This window comes from Phyllostomus discolor, chromosome 7 (assembly GCF_004126475.2).
Source record: "Phyllostomus discolor isolate MPI-MPIP mPhyDis1 chromosome 7, mPhyDis1.pri.v3, whole genome shotgun sequence".
NCBI lineage: Eukaryota > Metazoa > Chordata > Mammalia > Chiroptera > Phyllostomidae > Phyllostomus > Phyllostomus discolor.
The window spans coordinates 5,254,598-5,270,768 of NC_040909.2; the positions used below are offsets into that span (position 1 = coordinate 5,254,598).

General features: G+C 59.8%; 1 protein-coding gene across 2 annotated transcripts; it reads left to right on the forward strand.

The window, feature by feature from the left end:
* The first annotated feature begins 2,906 nt into the window (after positions 1–2,906).
* On the forward strand, positions 2,907–13,239 carry LOC114501536 (cytochrome b-c1 complex subunit 1, mitochondrial). Of its 2 annotated transcripts, none has more exons than XM_028518142.2 (13): positions 2,907–3,051; positions 3,298–3,441; positions 7,389–7,475; positions 8,421–8,550; positions 8,724–8,922; positions 9,424–9,503; positions 10,893–11,008; positions 11,243–11,386; positions 11,511–11,671; positions 11,769–11,854; positions 12,180–12,268; positions 12,568–12,643; positions 13,053–13,239. In XM_028518142.2, exons 1-13 carry the CDS (start codon positions 2,983–2,985, stop codon positions 13,115–13,117), a joined length of 1,446 nt encoding a protein of 481 aa, XP_028373943.1. In that variant the 5' UTR covers positions 2,907–2,982; the 3' UTR covers positions 13,118–13,239. The 2 variants fall into 2 exon arrangements, with proteins under 2 accessions (XP_028373943.1, XP_028373944.1); XM_028518143.2 differs by having other exon boundaries at positions 2,927–3,051; positions 3,301–3,441.
* The last annotated feature ends 2,932 nt before the right edge of the window (positions 13,240–16,171 follow it).

Genomic DNA, 16,171 nt, shown 5'->3' on the forward strand with positions numbered 1-16,171 from the left:
CCCAAATCACGTGTGCCCCCTTCCAGGAGGGCCTCCGGCAGCCCGTCCTGGGGGCTGCCTCGGCTCAGAGAGCCCCCCACAGCCGTCGTTCTCCCGCCCCCCCCCCCCCAAGGCCCGTCTGAAAGGACGCCCCGGTAAACATCTCAGCGTGTGCTTCCCAGAAAACCCCAGCTGGAGAGCCCTCGATGCACCTTCCTCTTGGCTGGGCCCCCCAAATGTCACAGCTTCCCTAACGTCCCCAACATGAGGGGAAGTGGGATGGAGTTCTAACTGGGTGTAGTTCGACTAACTGGATTTTGCAAGTTTTCCAAAAATACTTGACCCCGTGGGCAGACTACGGGGAGGTGCTCACGAGGCCAGGAAATAAAGGGCAATGACGGCGGAGTTTCATCAGCCTCTTGTTAGGGCCACTTCTGTATTCTACAAGGTTTAGTGAGCACCTACTGTTTGCCAGGACACGCAGAACACCACTGGCTCCTCCCTTGCCCACTCGCAAGTAGGGGAGGGTGGTGGTGATGGTGAAACAGACTCAGAATGGCAATTACTTTGCAGAGGTGTGCTGGCCCCGTCGGGTGGACTGATTGCAGGGACCTGGGACGAATGGGGTGGCGAGAGAAGGGGGAGGATGCTGCAGTCAGAAGGACAAGCACATGCAAGGGTGTGGTGGGGGAAGAGACTTTGGCCTGTCCTAGGGACCATAAAGTGGTCAGGACTTCAGGGGAAAGAGTGAGCTCCGGGGTGCAGGAGGGAGCGGGCTGCGAAGGGGCAGGAGCTGGCGCCATCTGGGGAGGGCTGGTGGGCAGAATAATGGCCCCTTAAGATAACCGTGGAGTCAGTGACTATGTTACAACACTGGGCAAAAAGACCTTTGCAGGTAAAATTAAGATGAGAGACCTTAACGTAGGGAGATTACCCTGGATTATTTTGGTGGGCCCAAGTAACCACATGAGGCCTTAAATTATTCCAAGTGTGAGAGGTGCTTCGCCCTCCGCAGCTGGCTTTGAGGAAGTCCCGCAGCCCTCGGGGTCTGCGCTCCGTCCACAGCCTGAATGAGCGAGGACACGCTCTTCCCTGGAGCCTCCCAGAAGGAACGCAGCCCTGCCGATGCCTCGACTTTAGCCCAGTGAGATCCGTGTTGGACTCTGAGCCTACTGAACTGTGAGATAACAAATCTGTGTTGTGCTAAGCCATTACGTCTGTAGTCATCTGTTAAGGCCGCAATAGAAAACATACAGATGTTAGTATCAAGGGCGAGATCTTGCTACAACAATTTTTTTTCAATGTGGAGATAACTTTGGAATTGGGCGGGGAGCAAAGGCGGGAAGAATTTCAAGGAACATAACAGAAAAAGCCAAAATTGCCTTTGTGGTGGCTCAGCATGAGCCACCCCAAAATGTGCCCCAGTGGTGCATGGGTTGGTCTGATTGAGCTAAAGGCAACGGGGTCCCTCTGGGCTCATGAGAGCCTCCTGTCCACGCCCCCCACCTTAACTATCTACAGGCTTCTGAATGAGGAGCCTTGCCCATAATAAGAGCTTATGAAAGGTAACTTCTTTTGACCTACCTATATGGCAGGGCAAGCTTCTACTTAATTACTGAACATGGTCTCTCCCTTCTGAAGCCCCAACGTTCATTACCTCATCTCTAGTTCACAATCTCTTTTTTTTTTTCAAAGAATATTTTATTTAGCCCTGGCTGGCATAGCTCAGTGGATTGAGTGCGGGCTGCAAACCAAAGTGTTGCAGGTTCGATTCTAGTCAGGGTACATGCCTGGGTTGCAGGCCATGGCCCCCAGCAACCACACATTGATGTTTCTCTCTCTCTCTATCTCCTTCCCTTCCCTCTCTAAAAATAAATAAAATCTTTCAAAAAGATTTTATTTATAGAGAGAGGGGAAGAGAGGAAGAGGGAGAGAAACATGAATGTGTGGTTGCCTCTCATGTGCCTCCTCCAATTGGGGGCCTGGCCTGCATCCCAGGCATGTGGCCTGACTTGGAATTGAACCAGCGATGATGCTTTGGTTCACAGGCCGGCACTCAGTCCACTGAGCCACACCAGCCAGGGCCCTTGCTCACAATGTCTTACACACGCATTCTCCCCTTCTGTTTCTGAACCTTTCCGGCATGAGGGGTCTCTGACTCTCTCATTATGTGGGGCTCCCCTGCAGCGGAAATGGACCTCGATTTTCTTCTGTCATTTGGTCTCATTGATTTGACTGCTCAGCCAGCCAGAAGAACCAGAGGAGGGAAAGGAGAATTTCCCCCTTTCTCACACCTTCAACTATTAGCAGAAATCTGAACTTGAAGGATGCTGCCTGTCATACCTGGAACTAATATAAAATAATATGGAATGTCAACTGTAATTGAAAAGTAAAGTTTAAAAAAAACGCTGCGGGCTGCCAGTGACGGCTCCCAAGGAAATGGGGAGCGTGTAAGTGGAAACTGTGAGAAAAGGCACCGTCGTTTTGTTGCTTGTGGGTGTGTGTGTTGCTTTGCACGCAAGGAACCGGTTTCACAAATTCGTCTCAACTGCCCCTTTTTTCCTTTAGCAACATATCGTTAAATCCCTTCCACGTCAACGTCTGAATTTATTTTACTCCTTTTAAGGGAAAACCGTGTCTTTCAGCAACTGCCCTTTAGTCCCAGGATTCCTCGCTGGTGCTTTAGCCTGCTCCGAACACGCAGGGGATTAGGGGGGCCCGTGGACCGTGAGAAACACCCGCTCACTCTGCCTCCTATGGATGAGACGGGCAGTCGGGCTGGACCGCAGACGGAACCCGCAGGCCGACAGACGGCCCCGCGGACAGATGCGCGCAGGTCCCTGCGGACAGCGCGGACAGCGCCACCAACCGGCCAGGAATGAATATCTTGAAATTCCGCCAGGGGGCGGCCGAGCGCTAAAGCTGAAGTCTGCGCCTGCGCCTCGGACGCCGTCGCGTCCGTTTACGCATGCGTGACGCGACACCGGCTTACTGGGCTAGAAGATGGCGGCTTCCGCGGTTTGCCGGGTGGCCGGCGCTGGGACGCGAGTGTTGCTGCGCACCCGCCGCTCGGTGAGGTGGCAGCGGGGGGCGCAGAGTTATGAGACGTGGGACTTCGGGACGCTGACCGGGAGTGGGCTGTTAGCCGTGGCGCGTCGAGATTGAGGAGGTCGCGGGGTCAGGGCCGTGGGAAGGTCACGTCCCTGGGCGGGGATGGCAGTATCGCGGCTGGCCTGGGGACGGGGATACCCCTGCGGGCTTGGGAGCTGAGGAGTGATACCCCAAGCCAGTCCTCAGTCCCTATCTCCTGCTTAATAGCAGCCGGCCCTGCTGAAGTCGCCTGCCTTGCGGAGCACGGCCACCTTCGCCCAGGCCCTCCAGAGCGTGCCAGAAACGCAAATCAGCCAGCTGGACAACGGGCTACGAGTGGCCTCAGAGCAGTCCTCACAGCCTACCTGCACGGTGAGTGGGGCCCGCTGTCTGGAGGGGACCTCCTTATTGCCCTGGAGTCATCCCAGGTCAGGGTGTGACCTTGAATACGAGGTCTCTGTGGTTCCTGTCACTCCTGCTCATTCACCATTGGATTAACCCTTTTGCACCAGTCCTGACTCCATCCTTGCTTTGACTTCTGGAGTGGGGGCAGTCCTCACCAGTCAACACGTTTGAAGTCAACCAAGAAGGAGGCCAAGGTGTTGTGTCCTCCCACCCAACTTTTTCTTAAGCAGCCCATATGAGAGAAGCAATTCTACCTCAGTTTTACAATGAGGAAAATTAGGTTCAGAGACATTGGGTGACTGCTAGTCTCACAGCCCAAAGTCACAGTCTACTTGCTAAACTAGGAATGCATTGCAGAGGAAGGTTCTAGTGAAATGGGTGACTTTTCCAAAAAAAAAAAATAGCAAATCCTCAAAATTGACTCAAGGATAGAAATCTTGACTAGGTACATGAATAGGAGAGAAGATTCTCAAGAAGAAGTCCTCCCCCTTCTCCCCACTCCATACTCCAGGGCTCAGTGGTTCTGTGGCAAAATCTCTGTTAAGTTTTTCGGGGACAAGTAATGTCCTGTGTGATGCTCTCACAGAATACAGCAAAGGGTGATGGGTAACTTCCTTATTATGTGGCACCTGTGTCAGCCAGCCCGAAGCCTGTTGAGAAAGCTTGGCACAGAATGCTGCATTTTCTGGACTGGAGGATGCTCCCGATGTAGGGAGCGTCAGAGAAAGAGCGCTGTCAGTTATTCTCGGAGGGAGCCATGGATTGTAAGATGCATCTTTCCGGGATGTTCAGTGTGGCGTAGATGTTCATGTAAGAGTTTGTGATGTATGGTTGTACATCAGTATCTCTTAGGAAAGTAGATGTGAAATTTTAAGTCAATTAGAAACAAGAAGTAAATTAGAAGACTAAATCTATGGGACACATGGGGTGAGTGGTGGTGTTTGCTTCACAGCACACCAGGAGGCTATTAAGAAAATTAGAAGATTCTTGCTCTGGCTGGTGTGGCTCAATGGATTGAGAGCCACACCAAAGGGTTGCTGGTTTGATTCCCAGTCAGGGCACATGCCTGGGTTGTGGGCCAGGTCCCCAGTGGAGGGTGCACAAGAAGCAACACACATTGATGTTTCTCTTCCTCTCTTCCCCTCTCCCTTCCCCTCTCTAAAAAAAAAAGTAAATAAAATCTTTTTTTAAATATTTAAAACAAATTACAAGATTTCCCTCTTGGGTATCAAGGAGACACTTGGCCATGTTAGGTGTTCAGGTCTGCTTTACAACTTTTGGGGGGGGCTTCCTGTCAAGATGGAGGTGTATGTAGGTAGAACACACCTCGCCTCATTATACAACCATAAGAAGGAACACAACTAACTTAAAAATGAAAATACCCAGACTGTATGGGAGTCTGAAAACCAAGGATTTAAAGAAGCTATGTTCATCTAGATGGGTAGGAGGGACTGAGACGGGGACCCGGGGTGGAGAGGACTCGGTGTGCGGGGGGCAAGGCAGCGTGAGGCTGCTGGCTGGAAGAACAGGCAGCCTCACGTTCATGTGTGGTGGATGAAAATCGGAGACACTTGGTGAGCCAGCGAGCCCGGCCCCAGGTCGTACTGCACAGCCCAGGGCTCCAGCACCAGCGAAAAGAAAGCCTCATGACTTCTGGCTGTAACCCAGCAGGGACTGGGGTGGTGGAACAAACTGCTGGTTTCTCAGGAGAGCCTGGAATGCATGCAAACCCACCCACCAGAGAACCACAACCAGGACAGCCTCTGGAAGGGCGCCAGTCAATTACGGGAAGTGGGCGAAGGGACTGGAAATGGGGTGAGGGCCGGGCAAGCCCCCAGAAGTCAGGCAGCAGTGGCATTGCCCCCTTTTTGACCCCTCCCCCCCACACGGAGCCACGGTTGCCCCACCCAGGCAAACACCCAAGGCTCCGCCCCACAGGACTTAACAGGCTCGCTAAAACAAAATCGAATTGGCTCCACCTAGTACAGAGGCACAGGGAGACTACCAAAATCAAGAGACAAAGAAGTGTGGCCCAAATGAAGGAACAGAACAGAACCCCAGAAAAAGAGATAAGCAGTGCAGAGCTAGCCAGCCTATCAGACGCAGACTTTAGAACACTGGTGATCAGAATGCTCAGATATCTCATTGAATACAGCAAAAGCAGAAGGGAAGAGATGAAGGCTCTACTAGGGGAAATTAAAGAGAAATCCACAGGAAACAGTGAAGGGAAGGAAGCTGGGATTCAAGTTAGTTATTTGCAACACAAGGAAGGAATGAACATTCAACTAGAACAAAATGAAGAAAACGAGTTAAAAAAAAAAAGTGTTTAAGAAGACTCTGGGACATCTCCAAAAAAGGCCAACATCTGAATCAGGGATACCAAGAGGAGAAGGGGAAGAGCAAGAAATTGAAAACTTTTTTGAAAAAATGATGAAAGAGAACTTTCCTAATTTGGCAAAGGAAATAGACATACAAGTCCAGGAAGCACAAAGAGCTCCAAACAAGCTGGATCCAAAGAGGTCCACACCAAGACACATCATAATTAAAATGCCAAAGATTAGTTAAAGAGAATCTTAAAAGCAAGAGAAAAGAGGATAGTTACCTACAAAGGAGTTCTCATAAGATTGTCAGCTGATTTCTCAAAAGAAACTGCAGGATAGAAGAGAGTGGCAAGAAGTATTCAAAGTGATAAAAAGCAAGGACCTACAACCTAGATTACTCTGTCCAGCAAAGCTAGCATTTAGAATGGAAGGGCAGGTAAAGTGCTTCCCAGACAAGGTAAAGCTAAAGGAGTTCATCACCACCAAGCTCTTATTACAGGAAATATTAAAGGGATTTTTTAGGGAAAAGAGCAAAACTGTGAGCATTAAAATGACAACAAATCAACAACTGAATCTAAAAAACTAAGCAAGCAACTAGAACAGGAATTGAGTTGTAGATGTGGAGACCATTTGGAGGGTTATCAGCTGGGAGGGGGAGAATGGGGGAAAGGTGCAGAGGTTTAGAAGCATAATTGGGTAGGCGCGGACTAGACAGGGATGTTAAGAACAGTATAAACAATGGAGAAGCCAAAGAACTTAACATGTACAACCCATATACATGAACTAAGGTGGAATGGCTGGAGGAAAGGGGGGCAAAGGGAGAAAAACTGGGACCACTGTAATACCATAATCAATAAAATACACTTTTAAAACTTGAAGTGTGAATGAAAGCTATTTTCTTTTTTAAGATTTATTTTAATTGTTTTCGAGAGGGGTGGAGGGAGGGAGAAAGAGGGAGAGCAACATCTATGTGAGAGAAACATCGATTGGTCCCCCTTGTACTCGCCCCGATGAGGGACTGAACCCCGCACCCCAGGCATGTGCCCTGACTGGGAATTGAACCAGCGACCTTTTGCTTCCCAGAATGGCACCAAACTGAGGCACACTGGCCAGGGCAGGCTGTTTTCTTAATACAGAATGTTCGGCGTCTGAGCTGGTAGCCTCCTTCCTTCGTGGTGAGAGGGTAGAATCACCAGAACGAGGCAGAGTGTAATGTTTAGAGAGGAGGAGGAGGTAAGTTGTACATCACGAGTTGCTTGTCCAGAAGAAGACAACTGAAAATCAAGGCTGAATTTGAGAATTTCAGTTTCACGTAGCGATGGTTCCAGCTGAGCCTGCCCGGTTAGGAACTTCTGTGGGCGTCCTCGCCGGCTTGCCAGGAAGCGCGGCAGGCAGGAGAGGTGATGCAGGGGGACTGGTCATTCCGCTGGTGGTTCCCGGTGCACCTCTGAATGCCATGGCCCTGCTTGGAGACGGCCATCCCCCACCCTGGGACTGGGAGCCTCAGCTTTAGCTTGTGGGGGTGGGGGGGTCCACCTGGTGGGGTGGACATGAATGGGTGCTGGAGTGGTTGGTTTGCTGCTTCTTGTCCAGGTTGGGGTATGGATCGACGTGGGCAGCCGGTATGAGAACGAGAAGAACAACGGGGCAGGCTACTTCGTGGAGCACCTGGCTTTCAAGGTGAGGCCCCTGAAACCCTGCCCCCACCCCCACCCCCACCCCCAGCCTGGGCTGTGTGTCGTCCCTCCGGAGGATGTGGGTCGGAAGAGTTGGCCGCCTCTGTTCGGGGCTTCAGCCGCGGAGGAGCCTCTGGCTGGCCTTTCTGGAAGGAGCCACGCGGCTCGGCCTCTTCTGAGGGAGCAGCTCTCTGGTGGGCCCCTGCACAAGGCCCCAGAGTAAAAAAAACAACAACACGATACAGGGATTCACAGGAGCCCCAAGCTCCACCAGCGAGGCCAGGCCTGTGTGTGTGTGCCGACGAGGGAACTGTGGGGCACGTGTGGACAGTGTCCCACTCCGAGCCCACATGGCCTGGCCGAGGGCTACGGTGGCGACTGCTCCACCTTCAGCAAGGCTCAGCAGTCTCACCCACAAACGAGATGCGTCCACACCAGCCAGGACTGAAATGTTTTAATGAATGGAGGTATGGAGAAGGAAATACAGGATGGGCAGGGGTGTGTAGCAGGAACAGCAGCCTAGCCAGCTGTAGCATCCATGTGTGTAGATCTTAATATGCTTGTGTGTGTGACACGCACAACTGGGGTCCAGTCCCACAGAGGCCACTGCTCTTTAGCCACTGTGCACAGGCGTATGAATGGTGTGTAGGGAGAGCAGGTAGTGGCAGCATCGCCTGCACACAGGTGTGAGCCTACCTGACCGTGACTGCCAGTAAGGGGAGGGGGGCGCCGGATTTCAGGAAACACGTGCTGTGGCCGTGCCCTTCTTTCCCGGCCCCTGGCTCAGGCAGCTTAAGCCCGCTCAGTGCTTGGTCAGCACAGACCCTGGGCCCTCAGCCCCCATGCTCTTTGCTGGAGCCCACTGGTTCTGCTGCGACTTGAGCCTCTGAGGGTGGGGGTCCTGGGCTCTCAGCAGCTCCTGATTGGTGCTTTTGATGTCTGGTTCCAGGGAACAAAGAATCGGCCTGGCAATGCCCTGGAGAAGGAGGTGGAGAGCATGGGTGCCCACCTGAATGCCTACAGCACCCGGGAGCACACGGCTTACTACATCAAGGCACTGTCCAAGGACCTGCCGAAAGGTGATGCCCGGGGAGACGGCACTCCAGAGGCCGAGGGCTGGCACGCAGGGGCCCCTCGCCTGCTTTTAGAGCATGGCTTTGCAGCAGGGCAACCGGGGCCACCAGGCCTGGGTGCCCGTGGTGTTGCCGGTCTCCAGTGGCCCACTGACACCCAGACCTGCCCCCGCGTCCAGCTGTGGAGCTCCTGGCAGACATTGTGCAGAACTGCAGCCTGGAGGACTCCCAGATCGAGAAGGAGCGCGACGTGATCCTGCGGGAGCTGCAGGAGAACGACGCGTCCCTGCGGGACGTGGTCTTCGACTACCTGCACGCCACCGCCTTCCAGGGCACGCCTCTGGCCCAGTCCGTGGAGGGGCCCAGCGAGAACGTCAGGTGAGCGCTAGCTGGGCCACGTCCACGCGAGTTTGTTTCTAGCTGCTGCCTGTGCTCCTCGTCTTCCCAGTTCACGCTGTGGGGAGCGCGGTCCGTGCTGCGGTGCGGTCCCTGTGGGCCTTTCCTGATGCCTCTGTGGCCTCTGCTCAGGTTCGGGGCTTGCTTTCAGGGCGTGCTCCCACGCGTGTCCTGACAGCCTCAGGGAGGGAGTGTCTGGGTCTCCGCCCATGTGGCTTTTTGTCCTGGGTGGGATGAGCGCTGGCGCTGCCCCTGAGAGCGCACGGGGTCAGCTCGCACCACCCCCACCAAGGACTGCGGGCCTGTCCTGAGGTCAGGCACGGGCTGCCCCCCGGGCCCCAGGGCGTGGGTGGGTGGTGGCACGGGGAGGGGTCGGGCAGGGTGCTGGGGCTTGTTCTCTGGAGACGCCGCGTGTCCCCCTGTCTGTCCCCTCGGCCCCACTGTGCGGGGCAGGTGCTGACCCGCTGGCCGTGTGTGTTGCAGGAAGCTGTCCCGGGCTGACCTGACCGAGTACCTCAGCCAGCATTACAAGGCCCCGCGCATGGTGCTCGCGGCCGCTGGAGGTGAGCGGTGGACTCGTCGAAACCCCGTGGTAACGGCTGGGTGGGCACCGGCCTTGGCTGCCCGGCTGCCCTGTGTCTGACTGTAGGGGACCTCCCACTCCTGAGCACCCTGCTCCCGCTCAGTCTGGATGGGAGCGGCCTCCGTCCCCGGGCTCCGCGGTGGAGCAGGAGTCTTCCCGGGTGCTGTCGCTAGAAGGGCCACTCGGGGTGCTGGGCCTCTCAGCACAGGCCCCCGTGGGGCCGTGCACACTCCGGGCAGGTGGGAAGAAGCACGTGTGACGGCGGACTGGGGGTGCCTGGGACGGGAGGCACAGGGCAGCAGGGGGTTTGAGGGGAGACTAGAGTTTCGGGTTGGGGGCTGCTGTTGAAGCACGTGCCATTGCACAGAGGCCTCAGGATGGTGGAGGTCGGGTGTGGGGGGGGCACCTGAGTGGAGGGGGAGGCAGTGCTGGGTGTGTTTGAGGCTTGTTCTGCTGCCACATGGGGGCCGGGGCAGAGGCCGGCAGGCCAGGCAGGGGCTGCGCGGGTCCTGACGGCAGGAGTGGGGGTGCGAGTGGAGGGACTCGGGGTGGCCCGGCCGTGGCAGAGGGGATGAAGCAGGGCCAAGGGCGCTCCTCTGGCTCGTGGCTCTGGCACCCGGCTGGTTGTGGAAGACTGACAGGGAGAACGAATGAGTGGCTTTGGGGTCGGTGAACCTGGGCACCGAGAGCGGGTGGGGCTGCCGGCACATCGGACAGTTGAGTCCAACAGAACCCGAGCTCGGGGGAGGAGAGAACGAAAGGCAGGGGCCTGGGGGGCCGTGCTCCGGGGAAGACTGCCCACCGCCCTGCACCCGGCGGCTGGGGTGCGCGGGCAGCAGGGCCCCCTCTTGCTGAGGTGAGGAGGTGAGGCCCCGCAGGGGTCCTGAGGGCACGAGTGGGTGATGTTACTGCTGAGCGTGCTCGGCCCCCGGGCCCCCGGAGCCCGTCACAGCCCTGCAGTGCCACCCCTCTGTGCCCCTCATTCGCCAGCCCGCACAGGGGCGGCAGCCAGGACCTGCCTGAGGGGGGCTGGGGGGGCCCGGCAGAGCGGGTGGCCTTGTGCCCGGGGACCCCCAGCCGTGTCCCTGACGCGGGTGGATGCGTCACGCGGGAACCGCTCCCCAGCTCGGCTGCTGCTGCTGGCCGTTGGGCCCGGAGCTGTTGGACCCGGCGGTGCCCGCCCTGCCCATGCGGCAGGGCCTGGCCACGGAGGGTCTCCTCCCCCGCCCTGTCTTGGGGTCACGTCTTCCTTGTGCCATCTTCCACTGAGACGGGACCGGGGTCTTGCTCGTTCGCGCTCCTTCCCGTGGTTCCCCCGCCCTGTGCCCCGGCCCCGGCGGGCTGGTGACCCTGGTGTCTGCCTCGGCAGGGGTGGAGCACCGGCAGCTGGTGGACCTGGCCCAGAAGCACTTCGGCGGCGTCTCGGGGGCGTACGCGGAGGACGCTGTGCCCACTCCCGCTCCGTGCCGCTTCACCGGCAGCCAGGTGGGCTGCCTGGGGGGCAGGGGCGGTGCCCGCAGCTGGGGCCACCAGAGGGCCCTTGTGTGCTGGGTTACCTCACGACGCCGCAGACGCCTCCGCCTGTGGGAAGGGGCCCGTGGCTGCTGCCTCACGAGCACGTGTTCACACGTGCGCACACACGTTTCACCCACACCTGGCACCTTTTCTGGTTGCCTCAGTCACCCGGCTGTCACTCAGCCTTGCCGTGCTCTGTTTCAGATATGCCACCGTGACGATGCCCTGCCCTTGGCCCATGTGGCCATTGCAGTGGAGGGGCCTGGCTGGGCCAACCCGGACAACGTGGCCCTCCAAGTGGCCAATGCCATGATCGGCCACTACGACCGCACCTACGGCGGCGGCATGGTGAGTGCCGGGCTGGGTGTGGGCGCTGCCTTCGGGGAAGAGAGGGTTCTGGGACTGTGCGCTTGGGCTGCGGGGTGTGGGCCGCAGGCGGAAGCGTGGGTGCTGACCCCTGTGCCCCCGGTAGCACCTGTCCAGCCCGCTGGCGTCCGTCTCCGTGGCCAAAAAGCTGTGCCAGAGCTTCCAGACCTTCAACATCTGCTACGCGGAGACGGGCTTGCTGGGCGCGCACTTCGTGTGCGACCGCATGAGCATCGATGACATGCTGTTCTTCCTGCAAGGCCAGTGGTGAGTGCCGCCGGCCGCACCGGGGGGGGGGGGCCTCGGAGCAGGGGGCTGGGCGGCTGGGCGGCTGGTCTCAGAGCACACCCCGCCCCGGCTCTAGGATGAGCCTGTGCACCAGCGCCACGGAGAGCGACGTGCGCCGGGGCAGGAACCTCCTGCGCAGCGCCCTGGTGTCGCACCTGGACGGTGAGTCCCGCGGCCCTCCGGGCGGGGGTGGCGTGCACCCCGCAGGGGCAGCCCCTGGGCGGCCACCGCTCCTCACCAGCACTGGAAGGGAAAGCTGCGAAGGCTGCAGCGCACCCCGGCACCCCACCCCTGGGCTTGGGGCTTCAGGTCCAGGCGTGGGTGGGCCGGGAGCGCGCCGGTTGCCTGCTCCGCACTGACAGGCGGTAGAAGTGAGGGTGGGGTCTGCGGTCAGACCAGGGTTCGGGGTGAGCTGAAGCTGGAGTTGGGGTGTGTGCCGAGGGCCGGGATGCACGGGTGGACCTGGAGCCCCGCCTGCCCCTCGCAGGCACCACTCCTGTGTGTGAGGACATCGGGCGCAGTCTCCTGACCTACGGCCGCCGCATCCCCCTGGCCGAGTGGGAAAGCCTGATTGCGGTAACACGGGCCCTGGGGGAGGTTCCGCAGTTCGGACCTGGCTGACGCTTGGCGGGTGGGCAGCTGGGGCCCGACGGTGCAGACTCCCTGGGGTCCCGGGCAGTGTCACCGGCGGGCGGGCACCAGGGCAGGGGAGAGGCGGGCAGGGGCGGCTCTGGCTGTGGGGCTGGGAGAGCCTTGCTGTCTCTGTGCTTGTGCGTCGTGGTGCGAGGGGAGGGTCTGCGCTGGCTGGGCCCCCGGACCGGCCGAGGCGGTCCCCGGGTGCCTGTCCGTCAGTGCGCCCCTGCTCCGCCCTGCAGGAGGTGGACGCCAGCGTAGTCCGTGAGGTCTGCTCCAAGTACTTCTATGACCAGTGTCCGGCAGTGGCTGCGATGGGTGAGTGACCTGGAGGGCCTGCTCTTTGTCTTTCTCCCGGGCCTTCCCTACCCCCCAGCCCCCACTGGAAGCAGCCAGTGGAGGCCCCCAGGAGGCTCTGCCCGTAGTCTGGCTGCCAGGGAGTTCTTGCTCAGAAAACCTGTCCCGGCAGCTCCTTGACTCCCTGCCAAGGTGCCTCCATCAGTACCCGGCACCCACCAGGTAACGGACACCTCCGTGGGGGGGGCGGGGCTCCGAGGGCAGAGCGTGAAGAGACAGGCTCAGCACCCCTGGAGGAATGTTCTTTTCCTTCTGCACTCAAAGCCTGTCTTGTGCGGCTCTGGGCAGCTCCGAGGTGGGTGCGGCGCGGGGCCAGGTGTCCCTGTACCAGCCAGGCGCCCCACCCTCACACCCCACCCTCTCCCCACAGGGCCCATTGAGCAGCTCCCCGACTACAACCGGATCCGCAGCGGCATGTTCTGGCTGCGCTTCTAGGCAGGAAGCCTGTGTAGACAAGAGGCAGGGCTGGGGTTCGTGGTCCCCCCACCACGCACAGGCCGCCTCAGCGCTTCGGTCCTGTGCTGCACGCTGCCGCCAATAAAGTCCTGTGTCGAGAACTGTGCTGTCTTTTCTTTTCTTGGCTTCGGCACGGCCGCTGGGCTGTGGGTGGGGTGGCGGGGACGTCCCCCCGGTTCTGTGTACCCAGATCCTCCCGCCTTTCCCACGGGCTGGTGTGTCCTCAGCCAGGGGCGAGTGTGGGGCCTGCAGCAGGGAGTCCGGAAGCCTTTGATGCCTCCGGGGAGCTGGGGCCAGATGTTCCCACTTAGCCACGTGGGGGACGCTCCTGGCCAGTCCGTCCCAAGAGCGAGGCGTGGCCGCCCATGGGAACTGCACGCACAGCCTTCGCCCGGGTGGAGGGCCCAGCTGGGGACTCGGGGGCTCAGGTGGGGAGCCTCCTGCTGTGGGCCCAGGGCCCCTGGATGGATCAAAAGGGAACAAGGACTCCCCCGAGGAGGCCACCTTCATAATATTTACTCTGGATTCTGGGAGGAGACTAGCCTGGGGCGCCGTGTTCCCATTCGGTTGCTGACTGCTGCCTGGACAGGCAGAGCACGGAATCCTTCGCCTCAGTTTGCTTGCTGCTGACTCAGGCTCCAAGAATATCCCTGAGCTCAGTGGGACCCGAGCCCCCTCCCTTGACTAGGTCTCTCCCAGACAAGTCCTGAGCTGCTGGCCCAAGGGTCCCCTCCCCACGTCCCCGAGGCAGCCAGGGCCTGGCAGAGCTCTCAGCTGTCTAGTCCCCTTGCCACCTGTGGGCCCTGGTGCCAGGCAGGCAGGGCCCTCCTGCACCTCGCCCTTCTGCAGTCCGGTGCCCCGGGAGCCCCGGGGAGTTGGGAGTGAGGGTCCCGACTCCGCTGTGAGGAGGGCGAGCAGGGTGCTGGGCGGGGTTGTGGGGAACTGTTGAGAAGTCCCAGCAGCCCTGGAGTCACCGCTGCCCTGCCCCAGTGCTGTCCCCTCGCCCCTATTTGGTGCCACAGGTTGTCAATTAGGAAATAACTGCCAAGCGCCCCTGGTGCTCAGGGCTGGGGGACGCCGGTCCTCCAACTCTGCAACTGCTGGAGAGAAGGTGTGGCCTGTGCCGAGGCCTGTGGGGCCGCCCCGGGTGCTGGCAGAGGCGTGCACCAGGCTGTGGGAGCAGCAAGTGCTGGGTCTGTCTCCCTGGGCGTGAGCTCCCGAGGGGCCGGGCTTGGCACCTAAGCCCAGGTGTGACCCTCAAAGGCATCAGGCGTGCTGGACGCAAGAGCTCGAGCTCCTGGGCCTTCACACCCAGCCAGGGAATTGGTCTTCGCTCTGCAGGCCCGTGGGGAGGTGCACTCCTGGGAAGGGGGCCGCCTCGGTCAGCCGAGATGCCCTGTGGGGACTCCCGGGCCGGGTTTCCGTGGTGTCTTAGTGAGCGGCCTGGTGGCAGAGCCGAGGCCATGGCTGTGGGGGCCACGGCCAGGACGGCATCCCCAGCAGGGCCGGGGTGCCCAGGGGAGGAGCAGGGTAGAGGAGGGTGGCCGGCCCAGCTTGCGGCCGTGGTTCAGGGAGGGATTTGGAGTGCCCAGGACAGTGGGACGCGTGGGGCTAGCACCCTAAAACGAGGCCTCGGCTGGGAGCAGACAGCACCCTCTGGCAGAGGGGTGCCCGAAGGAGATGTCCAGGGGCGAGTGGAGGGAGGATGGCGCTCGGGCCGCTGCTCCTGCAGAGGGCACGGGCCTCCAGGGCGGTGTCAAGGTTGTTGGCCGGCCTGGAGGCTGGGCCTCAGGACCACACCCTCGCACTCGGGCCTCCCTGAGCGCTAGACTCGCACTCGCCCCCGACCCAGCGCCTGCCTCCTCACCAGCATCTCCCAGCACCCTCTGAGTGAGCCCCTCCTACAGCAGGCAGCCCTCCTTCCTTTGGGGGGGGGCCCTCAGTGGTTCTGACGAGGTCAGCCCGAACACCCTCTCGGCTGGGCCTCTGGTCTCCCCCCAGGCTCAGCCCACAGCTGCGTCTGAGCCCTGTGCACCAGCCCGTCCCGGGCTCACCCTCCGCTCTGCTGTGCGAGGGAAGGGGAGGGTCTGGGGCCAGGGGCTGCCTCACGCGGACGTGTCTGGTTCTCTGCTGCCCTCTCCTGTGGGGCAGCTTCAAGGGGTTTGGGGTCCCCTCAAGTGGTCATGGTTGAGACCTTGACCTTGGAAGAAGGTTCTGGGCCCTGTGGGTCACAGCACTGCCTCCTAGGATAAGCATGGGGTGGGGTCAGTGATGGAAGGTAGCCTCTGCCTCCTGGGTAACAGGCCAGCAGGCAGCGTTGGTGGACTTGAATGCCCCCAGCTCTGGCTGCCCTCGGAGCCTCGGAGCCTCAGACGCTGGCGGAGTCTGGGGCGGGCAAGGGTAACGAGTGCTGTCCCCTCTCAGCCCGTGGACCCCCAGGGAGGCTGTGGGACCAGGCGTGTGGGAAGGGGCTCGGCGGCAGTGAGAAGAGTAGGAAGATGTACTTCCGGGGCTTCTGAGAATGACCCAGGGCTGGCAGGAAAAACCGGGGGCCTGCCTTCTTGAGAGCATCTCTGTGTGGTGTCACCCCCAACAAAGGAACACGGGCGTACACACAGTCACCTCCTCAGGACAGTGGCCTCGACCGGAGGGCGTGGGGGTGTTGGAGGAGCCTACGCACAGTCACAGAAGCCCGCTGAGCTTGGCGAGGGGACAGTCAGGCTAACCCAGGGGGGCGACGCGGGGCAAGGGCAGTGACGAAGCTGGAGGCTGTAGGTGGACCGTGAGGGCAGGAAGGAGGGCAGCCCGGGGCGACCTCTGGGCCTGGGAGGGATGACGGGCGGAAGTGGGTCTCCAAGGAGAGTGGACCGAAGGAGGTGTAGGTAGGGGGACCTGGCCTGAGGCAGGACAGAGGGGGCGCAGACAGGAGGGGTGCATTCCTGCGACATGAGCTGTCACTGGGGGTGGTCCCAACCTCTGCACAGGGACAGCCCCTCCCTGCAGACACAGCTGGATGGCATCTGTCCGGGCCTG

What these genes read in the sequence shown, in the direction of transcription:
- LOC114501536 (XM_028518142.2), top strand. Translation starts at nt 2,983, where the DNA reads ATGGCGGCTTCCGCGGTTTGCCGGGTGGCCGGCGCTGGGACGCGAGTG. An exon ending in GGGCCCAGCGAGAACGTCAG is followed by an intron (nt 8,923 to 9,423) that starts GTGAGCGCTAGC and finishes TGTGTGTTGCAG; the next exon opens with GAAGCTGTCCCGGGCTGACC. An exon ending in TCCGGCAGTGGCTGCGATGG is followed by an intron (nt 12,644 to 13,052) that starts GTGAGTGACCTG and finishes CTCTCCCCACAG; the next exon opens with GGCCCATTGAGCAGCTCCCC.